Consider the following 11,201-nt stretch of genomic DNA (forward strand, 5'->3'; position numbering starts at 1 on the left):
ACCTCCAGAGAAAGGGAAGTGCCTAGAAAATGTCAAAGGAAACTTAGTTTGATAGCATCCTGCCTGGTAAGAACTCACTTATCAATAGCTGGGCTGTGAAATCCTCATTTCTGTTTCAGAGTAACAGCCGTGTTAGTCTGTATTCGCAAAAAGAAAAGGAGTACTTGTGGCACCTTAGAGACTAACAAATTTATTTGAGCATAAGCTTTCGTGAGCTACAGCTCACTTCATTGGATGCATTTCTGTGTTGTTCTATCATTGGAGTCCCCACTTCCCTATTGTTTGTCGGTATAATCTCTGTCTGGTTCTGGGATTGTTCTTGTCTGCTGTATAATTAATTTTGCTGGGTGTAAACTAATTAAGGTGGTGGGATATAATTTGTTACGTAATCATGTTATAATATGTTAGCATTGGTTAGTTAAATTTCAGGAAAATGATTGGTTAAGGTATAGCTAAGCAGAAGTCAAATTTTACTATATAGTCTGCAGTCAGTCAGGAAGTGGGGGGGAAATGGGAACAGGGAATGGGGGTCGGGAAATTGGAATCATGTTTTGCTAAGTGGGGGAAATGGGAACAGGGACACAGGTAAGGCTCTGTGGTGTCAGAGCTGGGAAGGGGAACACTATGGAAGGAAACTGGAATCATGCTTGCTGGAAGTTCACCCCAATAAACATCGAATTGTTTGCACCTTTGGACTTCGGGTATTGTTGCTCTCTGTTCATGCGAGAAGGACCAGGGAAGTAAGCGGGTGAAGGAATAAGCCCCCTAACAAGAGGGCTCCCAAGTCAGACCACTGGTATGAACCTCCTGCATCCTTCCTCCAAAAGGCAGGGCTTTGAGAATGTCCACATCTCTCCCAGGAACATGCAGGGCTCAGCCCTGAGTCTTCCAGCACCCCAGCAGGGCAGCTTTGCTCTAACTGTGAATGCTGCAAAAACAGGCGTTAGACACAACAGAATCAGTCGAGCCGAAGGTTTTGCTCTTCTCGTGTGAATTTATTGCTCAAATGAGCAATGGACAAACTGCAGAGAATCCAGTTGAGGGAAACAAAAAATGATGAGGGGACTTCAACACATGACTTATGAGGAGTGGCTGAGCTGAGGGAACTGGGCTTATTTAGTAGTCTGCAGAAAAAAGAGTGAGGGGGGATTTGACAGCAGCCTTCAGCGACCTGAAGGGGGGTTCCAAAGAGGATGGAGCTCAGCTGTTCTCAGTGATAGCAGATGACAGAACGAGGAGTAATGGTCTCAAGATGCAGTGGGGAAGGTCTAGGTTGGATATTAGGAAACACTATTTCACTAGTTTCAGAGTAACAGCCGTGTTAGTCTGTATCTGTAAAAAGAACAGGAGGACTTGTGGCACCTTAGAGACTAACACATTTATTAAAGCATAAGATTTCATGTGCTACAGCCCACTTCATCGGATGCATAGAATGGAACATATAGTAAAAAGATAGATATATACATACAGAGAAGGTGGAAGTTGCCATACAAACTGTGAGAGGCTAATTAGTTAAGATGAGCTATTATCAGCAGGATCAAAAATCTTTTGTCGTGATAATCAAGATGGCGCATTTAGACAGTTGACAAGAAGGCGTGAGGATACTTAACATGGGCAAAAAGAAAAGGAGTACTTGTGAGCTGTAGCTCACGAAAGCTCATGCTCAAATAAATCGGTTAGTCTCTAAGGTGCCACAAGTACTCCTTTTCTTTTTGGAATACAGACTAACACGGCTGCTACTCTGAAACCTGTTAACATGGGGAAATAGATTTAATATGTGTAATGACCCAGCCACTTCCAGTCTCTATTCAAACTCAGGTTAATAGTATCTAGTTTGCATATTAATTCAAGCTCAGCAGTTTCTCATTGGAGTCTGTTTTTGAGGCTTTTCTGTTGCAAAATTGCCAACCTTAAATCTCACACCTTCTTGTCAACTGTCTAAATGGGCCATCTTGATTATCACTACAAAAGTTATTTTCTCCTGCTGATAATAGCTCATCTTAATTTATTAGCCTCTTATGGCAACTTCCACCTTCTCTGTATATATATATATATATATATATATATATATATATATCTATATATATATCTATATATCTTCTTACTGTATGTTCCATTCTATGCATCCGATGAAGTGAGCTGCAGCCCATGAAAGCTCATGCTCTAATAAATGTGTTACTCTCTAAGGTGCCACAAGTCTTCCTGTACTATTTCACTAGGAGGGTGGTGAAGCACAGGAATTGGTTACCTAGGGAGTTTTTAAAATCTCCATCCTTCGAGGTTTATAAGGTCAGGATTGACAAAGCCCTGGCTGGGATGATGTAGTGGGGGATTGGTCCTGCTTTGAGCAGGGGGTTGGACGAGATGACCTCCTGAGGTCCCTTCCAACCCTGATATTCTATGATTCTAATTCATGCTGGCTTGACAGCCCTGTAGAAAGCTTCATGGGACCAATCTACAATCCCTGACACCATTCCAATAGGCCTTATCTCTAACCAATAGAAGCTGCCTCTAAGGATAGTCAGGGCTGCTTACCATCCTTGCACACTCCACCCCATCCTCTCGCCTAAGATTCCCTCAAAGGGACTAATTAGCCACTGTTATCCGTCAAGAATCAGGGCTGAGACATCCAAATCCAATTACCCCCATGAACAGTAATCCTCACATCACTTTCCCTCCACTCCCCTGCTGCAGGTATTCAGGAGGCAGTGCACAATCAGTGACAACGGTTCAAATCAGGTCTCTCTTTCAGCTGGCTGCAATGGGACAGATCTCCAGCTGGTGTAAATGGGTATAACTGTAATGGCTCTCTGCCCATTTCTGACAGCTCAGGACTGAGCTTGATGAGTCTATTTTAAGGCAGGTTTTTCATGGACAGTTCATAGTGCATCTAATGAGAGGAGTGTAGAGAAAAAGAAACAGAGCTTTGAACTGCTACAGAGCCCTCACTTACCGCTTATTGTCTCTGTAATGAGAGTGGAATGGCTGCAGTGCAGGAGCCAAGAATAGGCTATTCGTCCCTCACTCTTTTTGTGCCATTAGCACAGGACACGTGAAGAACTAATGCTGAGAAAACACCACCTTGTCATGGTCCCATCAGACGGTTACTGATTGTTTTAATGGTTAGTTACAGGGGCAGGAAGTAGCCGTGCCGTGGAATTGAACATACCCAACCAGCCGCACAATGGCAGCTTCCAACTGGACCACGCCCCACCCCTCCACCTTCATCCTCCTCGGCATCCCGGGGCTGGAGGCGGCGCACGTCTGGATCTCCATCCCCTTCTGCTCCGTCTACCTTCTGTCCCTCCTGGGGAACGGCCTCCTCCTGGCTGTTATCAAGACTGAGCCGAGTCTCCACGAGCCCATGTACCTTTTCCTTTCCATGCTGGCACTTGCCGACCTGGTCATCTCCACCACCACCCTGCCCAAAACCCTCTGCATCTTCTGGTTCAGTGACCGGGCCATTCACATCAACGGTTGCCTGGCCCAGATTTTTTTGATTCACTCCGTAACTACCATGGAGTCTGGGTTCATGCTGGCCATGGCCTTTGATCGCTACGTCGCTATCTGTAACCCGCTGCGACACTCAGTCATCCTCACCAATCAGGTCGTAGCCATAATAGGTCTGGTCATTGTGATGAGGGGGGCCGTGTTACTGGGCCCACACCCATTCCTGCTGAAGCAGCTCCCGTACTGCAGGACCAATGTCATTTCTCACACCTATTGTGAGTTCATGGCACTCGTGAAACTGGCCTGTGAGGACACGACAGTCATGAGTTCCTACAGTCTGGCAGTAGTGTTTCTCGCTGGGGGGTTAGATTTTATCCTCATTGTCCTGTCCTACATCCTGATCCTCCGGGCTGTCTTCAGACTCCCCTCCAAGGAGGCACGACACAAGTCGCTCAGCACCTGCAGCTCCCACGTCTGCGTCATGCTGGTGTTTTACACCCCTGCGATCTTCACCTACCTCTCCCACCGCTTCGGCCACATGGTTCCCCACATTCACATCCTCATCGCCAACATTTACCTGCTCTTTCCTCCCATGATGAACCCCATCATCTATGGGGTGAGAACCCCGGGGATCCGGCAGAGGGCGCTCCTCATCTTGGGCGTCAAACCAGCCTGAAGGCTCACGGGATGGGTCAGTGTCTGGGGAGCAAGGTCCATGCAGGTGACATGAGGTCCAGTAAGGCCGGGGATCCAGATGGCCCAGTCCCCCCCCATATGGAAACCCACCTTAGCCTTGCTGAGCAGCGGGGCTAATAAACACGCTTGTCTGGGTCTGCAGTACAACACAGTTTTCATTTTTTACTGCTCTAGAACATCTTACTCATTAGTCATTTCCACCCGACCCAGCAAGATCAGAGCCTCATTGTGCAAGGTGCTGTACGACATACAGCTAGAAACTGTCCCCACCCCCTGAGATTCAATCTTGACAGACAAGATGGAGTAATTGTGGGCAAGGCGGGGTTGTGGTCACCCCACATCACGGGTGAGGGATGTGTCCCTGGCAGCCCAAGTACTTGCCCAAGATGACACAGGGAGTCTAAGACAAAGCCAGCAATTGCTTCAGTGCACCAGCCAACCTCTCTGATTGGGGGTGAGGGGTAAAAGTCTCCTGGGAAAAGATTAACCCCTTTTGTGAGGGTCTTGCACCTGGTCTGGTCACTGTCAGACAGAGGAGATTGTACTAGACTGGACTCCGGCCTGAGCCAGTGAACCCAGATCTGGGCCCTGGTCCAGAGCCTTGACCACAAGGCCAGGCACCTGATTTACCACATGGCAAATTCATGCTCATCTGGCTGCATCTCCCCGCACCCACCATGCACGCTCTCACTGCCAGGCAGTTGCCACTCTCCCCCCCACCACGTGCCCTCTCACACCTAGCCGACTGCCACTCTCCCCCGCCACACATGCTCTCACACCCAGCTGGCTGCCCCTCTCCCCTCTCATAATCTTTCACAGGTTCCCATTCCAGAAGGAACCTCTCTGACTACCCCTTCTGACCCTCTGCCTGGGGATAGTAGGAGAGGCCTGCGAAGGGGTAGGAAGGGTTCTCTCTACAGCAAAGAGCTTTGGGAAGACAACTATGACTGGGACTTGGCAGAGACCTAATGACTGGAAGTTGTAAAGGAATGTGGGGAGGGGGGTGTCTCTATGGACTGGGGGCAGAGGACAATAGGGCTGGCAACAAGAGGATTTCCTGAAGGACACTGAGTGGCTCAACAGTGTAGTACAGTTTAGCATTGCATTACAGGATCTACTACTAGTGAGGGGACCATGCCCGTCTCCTCTCCTCTCCACCATCCTCTCCTAAGGAGGTTTGCTGTGTGTCCACCTCTCAGCCCCACCTCCCTGCTAGGAGCCAGGTGCCTGCTGCTGCCTCTGGCCCAGCTCCTCAGTCTGCATCTGGCACTGTTAATGTGTCTGGCATTTAATTGCTGACCAAGTATGTTATGACGCTGCGCTCCATATGTGTTATGAAAACTTATGAATATGAATATGACATAACTGGAATATGCTTCAAGTAATGTGTCGTTAGAAAGGTTGTCATTTGCTGGATATGATTATTCTATTTGCATGCATGTATCATTTTTGTAGAGGAAGTTAGAGATATTATCTTGTGTATTTGTATTTTATGTTCAAGACTTTGGGTCACTCCCTCTGCTTACACTTCAGGGTCTTCAATGGGGAAGCCAGACATGGCGTAATTGCCCATTAGCAGACAATAAAGCTTAACCTTCCTGTGGATGTGTGGTCCAGCACATAAAGAATGGAGACTGGGGTCTTCACGGACATGTCACCTGATACTGGAATCTATCTTAAACCTTGTACTTTTCCATGAGAAGCTGGGGAGGGGGTCAAAGTGAGACAAAGAACTTCTGCCATTTGCCAAATCTATATAAGGACAATGCAGGACAATGGAGGTGGCCAGTCATGAAGAAATTCCCTGTTTACCACCTAAGATGTCTCCTGGAATTAACAAAGACTGAACCAGGAGGAAGGATTGGGCCCAGACTAGGAAGGAGTCTAGTCTGTGAAAGAAGCTTAATGGAACATCTCTGAGGGTGAGCTAATAAATAGAACCAGTTTCTTAGTGTATTAAGCTTAGCCTTGCATATTTTCTTTATTTTTCTTAATGACTTATTTGTTCTGTCTGTTATTACTTAAATCCACTTAAATCCTCATTTTATACTTAATAAAATCATGTTTGTTTATTAATAAACCCAGTGTAATTGTTACCTGTGGGGGCAAACAATTTGTGCATGTATCTCTTTCAGTGATAAAGAGGGCAAACACTTATGAGTTTACCCTATATAAGCTTTATACAAAGTAAGGCAGATTTTTCTGGGGTTTAGACCCCCTTGGGTCTGGGTTTCTGAGTGCTGGAGGTAGGTACCTTGCTGAGCTGTTTTCAGTTTAGGTCTGCAGCTTTGGGGGTGTGGCCCAGGCCCTGGGTCTGCATTGTAGGACGCTAGTGTGTTTGGCTCAACAAGACAGGGTTCTGGAGGCCCAGGCTGGCAGGGAAAATGGGCTCAGTGGTAATTTCAGCACATTAGGTGACAGTCCTAAGGGGGTGTCTGTGACCGAACCCGTCACATGTGTGTCTGCCTCTCTCAGCCCCAAACCCCTCACAGAGGCTGGCCATGTGTTGGTGTCTCTAAACACTCTTCCCCACACAGGGGCCAGCCATGTGTCTGAATCTTATGGCCTCATTCCCCTGACAGGATCCAGGCATGTGTCTGCATCTTTTTGCCCCATTCCCCTCATAGAGGAGCCAGGTGTGTGTCTGTTTTTTGGCTGTGTTCCCCTCCCAGGGGCCAGACATGCGTCTGTGTCTTTCAGCCCTGTTCCCCTCACAGGGAATGGACATGTGATGCATCTCTCTGCCCCATTCCTCTCTTAGCAGCTGTGTGTGTGTCTGTGTCTTTCTGTCCCTTCCATGCAGAGAGGCCAGGCATGTCTACATCTCTTTGCCCCATTCCCTTCACAGGGGCTGGCATGTGTCTGTACTGTGTCTTTTGTCCCCTTTTCCCGCACAGAAGTCGGGGGGGGGGTGTCCGCCTCTCTCAGCCCCATTCCCCTGACAGGGTCTAGATGTGTCTGAGTCTGTCTAGACTGTTCCCCTCATGGGTTGAGGCATGTGTCTGCATCTGTCTAGTGCATTCCCCTCACAGCATCAAGGTGTGTGTCAGGACCTGTTGGTGCAGTTCCCCTCACATGGGCCAGGCCTATGCCCAAGTCTCAAAGGAGCCCTGTGTGTGTCTGCATCTCTCAGCCCAATGGGCCAGTGTGTGCCTGTGTTTCTTGGGCCCATTCCTCCACCAAGTAGGGATGTGTGCCACTTACAATCCATTATTTGCAATAGTGTTGCCATCTATTTCAGGAATAGTGTGTGAATTAAACTGGGATCTGTTCAGGGTTTTGTTCTGGATGGTTTCCAGTCTATGTATGGTGCTATGCAGCTGTATAACTGATACCAAACATTAATATCTGTAGTGTATAGGATTAGAGTAGTATCCCTTTGAATAGTTTGTGTGTTCTGTAACAGAGCTCAAAGTGTTCTACATTTCAGAAGCCACCAGAAACCAGCCAGTTTCTACTTGAGCCTTGAATTCAGGGTATATTTACTAGACACAGTATTTTGGGACCCACCTGTGGCCAGGTAATTTATTCACGTTATTTTTGTTGTACAACAAACCATAGCTAAAAGCTGATATAAACCATTGAGAGTGATGGGTGACAGAGATCCCCACCAATGAGCCAGCCAGCACCCAAGCAGGGGGTATCATGGGAGCTGAGAGAAGAGGTTCTTTCCTTGGTCAGGAAGGGAAAGGAAGAGGTGCCTTCCTGGGTCAGGAAGGGAAGGTGGAGCCCCCATGGAGTCCGTGGTGACACTTCTATGATCACATAGCTCTATGACTGAATGGGTCAGAGGCCAATGTGATGAATGTTTTATATTCCTAGATTAAATTAGACAGGCACACACTGCTCACATTCCTTTCTGCTGGAAGTTACGGAGCACCCTCTCCCAGATCTGTTTAGTTTGCACCCCATACACAATAGGGTTTAACATGGGGGGCACCAGCAAGTAGAGATTGGACACCAGGATGTGAACATGGTGGGGGACATTGTGGCCAAAGCGGTGGGTGAGGAACGTGAAGAGGCCAGGGATGTAAAATGCAAGGATGACACACAAGTGAGATGCACAGGTTCTGAAGGCCTTGAGACCGGCATCAGTGGATGGGAGTATGAGCACAGCTAGGAGGATCATAGCATAGGACAGGAAGATGATAAACAAGTCAATCCCACCACCATAAAAGCCACAAATAGTCCATAAATGACACTGACTGTAGCGTCCCCACACACTAGCTTCACCACGGCCATGTGTTCGCAGTATGAGTGGGAGATGAGGCAGAGCTGGCAGAAGGGCAGCCTGCGGACAAGGAGGGAGAAGGGGCTCACCAGAAGGACCCCGCGTGCCAGCACCAGGCACCCCCTTGTCACTATGGCTCGGACAGACAGGATGCTGGAGTGCCGGAGGGGGCAGCAGATGGCCACATAGAGATCCAAGGCCATGGCCATGAATACGCCCGACTCCACTGATGAGAAGGTGTGGACGAAGAACATCTGAATGAGACAGGCATGGAACCCAATCTCCCTGGAGTCCAGCCAGAAGATGCTCAGCATTTTGGGCAGGGTGGATGTGGACAGGACCAAGTCGGTGATGGCCAGTATGGCCAAGAAGAGGTACATGGGCTTATGGAGGCTTGGCTCAGTCTTTATAATGCAGAGAACAATGACATTTCCCAGCACAGCCATGACATACATGATGCAGAAAGGGAAGGCGATCCAGAACTGGGCCTCCAGAAGTCCAGGGATGCCGACCAGGAGGAAGACGGCAGGGTGGGAGCGGGTGCTGGTGTTCAGACACGACATGATGTGCTGTTCTTCTCCTACCTAGGCTGGGAGAGCTTTTACCCTCTAAACAGGCAGCAAAGAACCCATGAGGGCTGATTCAATTCTTGGGAAACAGCGTGCAAGTGAGCTACTGAATATTGGATGAATTTCCTCTGTTCCAAATACCAGCTCCAGTCCCAGGACAGCAACTTACACAGAATCACTGGAGTCAGAGGTTGTGGCAGCACGGTCTATCTCCTCAGGAGCCTGAGGTTTTTTGGTTTATTTGTTTCTCACCTTTGACATTTGATTCCCTTTCCTCTTCTGGCTTTCTGTGAGAACAATGAAGCGTTATGGGAAGTAGTACACTCTGAATCTTTTTCCTTTGTCCTTTGTTAATCAGTGCAGCATTCTGTCTCTCCCTTTTGATCCATCCCAGAAAACTAGGGAAAGGAAAGGACAAATAGGCAAATGCATAAACCTGTGTGAAAAAAACCAACTAGGATGGGTATTGGGCTACTAACAAATGTATGAGCTAGATTAGCCAAACCTCGTTGGAGACACAGGTGCAGCCTTTTAGCAACAGGCAGCCCCAGCAGAAGAAAACAAGATTAAAACCCCGGAAGCCTCAGGAGAAGGGGACTAGTCAGAGAAGTTCAGATTCAGAGCTGGTTAGTGAGTCTCTCATCAGAGTGGGCTGTAACTTTTGTGCCACTGTTTTTGAAACAATGGTGGCTGTCTTTTCTTTACAAGCTGACTTATTTTTGTACTGCTGAAATGGCTAGAAACCCCACCTGAGACTGGGACCACATTGTGCTAGGGAACTGTCCAGTCCCTGACCTGAAGAGCTTGCTGTTTAAATAGCAAAGACATATACGAGATGGGAGCAGAAACAGAGGCACAGAGAGAGGACTTGCCAAAGTTCTCAGGTCAGTGAAAGAGCCAGGAATAGAGCTTTGGTTTCCAGTCCCATACACTAGCCCCTAGATCGTGCTGCATCTCAGTGCAGCTGCTTGTTCATTTTGAAAAAAAATGGAAAAGGCCTTCAGGTGCTGGCTCTTAGACATTATGGCTAGATGATGGTGTCATCAGTGCTCTCTCTCTCTTTTGTGGTGTGTGTGCGGGGTTCCAGTAGGAATTAGCTCAGGGAATTTCTATGGCCTGTCTTATACAGGAGGTCAGATAGATGTTCACAGTTGTCCTTTCTCGCCTTGTTATCTATGAAGAGGTAGCATTCCCCACCTGTCCATGTACTTTGGACAGTGCACACTTGTTTCCTCTGTTATATTTTCATAAAACTTGTATGTTTAAAGAACAGGAGGACTTGTGGCACCTTAGAGACTAACCGATGTAATAGAGCATAAGCTTTGGTGGGCTACAGCTCACTTCATCGGATGCATAGAATGGAATATACAGTAAGAAGATATATATACACACAGAGAGAAGGTGGAAGTTGCCATACAAACGGTAAGAAGCTAATTAATTAAGATGAGCTATTATCAGCAGGAGAAAAAAAAAACTTTTGTAGGGATAATCAAGATGGCCCATTTAGACAGTTGACAAGAAGGTGTGAGGATAGTTAACGTGGGGAAATAGATTCAATATGTGTAATGACCCAGCCACTCCCAGTCTCTATTCAAACCCAAGTTAACGGTATCTAGTTTGCATATTAATTCAAGCTCAGCAATTTCTCTGTGGAGTCTGTTTTTGAAGCTTTTCTGTTGCAGAATTGCCACCCTTAAGTCTTTTACTGAGTGGCCAGAGAGGTTGAAGTGTTCTCCTACTGGTTTTTGAATGTTATGATTCCTGATGTCAGATTTGGGTCCATTGATTCTTTTGCATAGAGACTGTCCAGTTTGGCCAATGTACATGGCAGAGGGGCATTGCTGGCACATGATGGCATATATCACATTAGTAGATGTGCAGGTGAATGAGCCCCTTATGGCGTGGCTAATGTGATTTGGTCCTATGATGGTGTCACTTGAATAAATATGTGGACAGAGTTGGCATCGGGCTTTGTTGCAAGGATAAGTTCCTGCGTTAGTGTTTTTGTTGTGTGGTGTGTGGTTGCTGGAGAGTATTTGCTTCAGGTTGTGGGGCTGTCTGTAAGCAAGGACTGGCCTGTCTCCCCTGTGAGAGTGAGGGATCATTTCTGAGGATAGGTTGTATATCTTTGATGATGCGTTGGAGAGGGTTTAGTTGGGGGCTGAAGGCGACAGCTAGTGGCATTCTGTTATTTTCTTTGTTGGGCCTGTCCTGTGGTAGGTAACTTCTGGGTACTCTTCTGGCTCTGTCAATCT

The 11,201-nt window shown here is 47.5% G+C and overlaps 2 protein-coding genes across 2 annotated transcripts; one reads left to right on the forward strand and one right to left on the reverse strand.

The window, feature by feature from the left end:
- The first annotated feature begins 3,184 nt into the window (after positions 1–3,184).
- Positions 3,185–4,126, forward strand: LOC140914443 (olfactory receptor 52K2-like). The gene has a single exon (XM_073352273.2). The coding sequence runs from the start codon at positions 3,185–3,187 to the stop codon at positions 4,124–4,126; it is 942 nt and encodes a 313-aa protein (XP_073208374.2).
- A 3,867-nt stretch (positions 4,127–7,993) lies between these two features.
- Positions 7,994–8,940, reverse strand: LOC144930710 (olfactory receptor 52R1-like). Its single transcript, XM_078853534.1, is given in 2 exon segments — positions 7,994–8,313; positions 8,316–8,940. Coding segments are annotated over 2 exon segments (945 nt in total).
- Between the last annotated feature and the right edge of the window lie 2,261 nt (positions 8,941–11,201).

The sequence above is a fragment of the Lepidochelys kempii genome, chromosome 1 (genome assembly GCF_965140285.1).
Source record: "Lepidochelys kempii isolate rLepKem1 chromosome 1, rLepKem1.hap1, whole genome shotgun sequence".
NCBI classification, from domain to species: Eukaryota; Metazoa; Chordata; order Testudines; family Cheloniidae; genus Lepidochelys; species Lepidochelys kempii.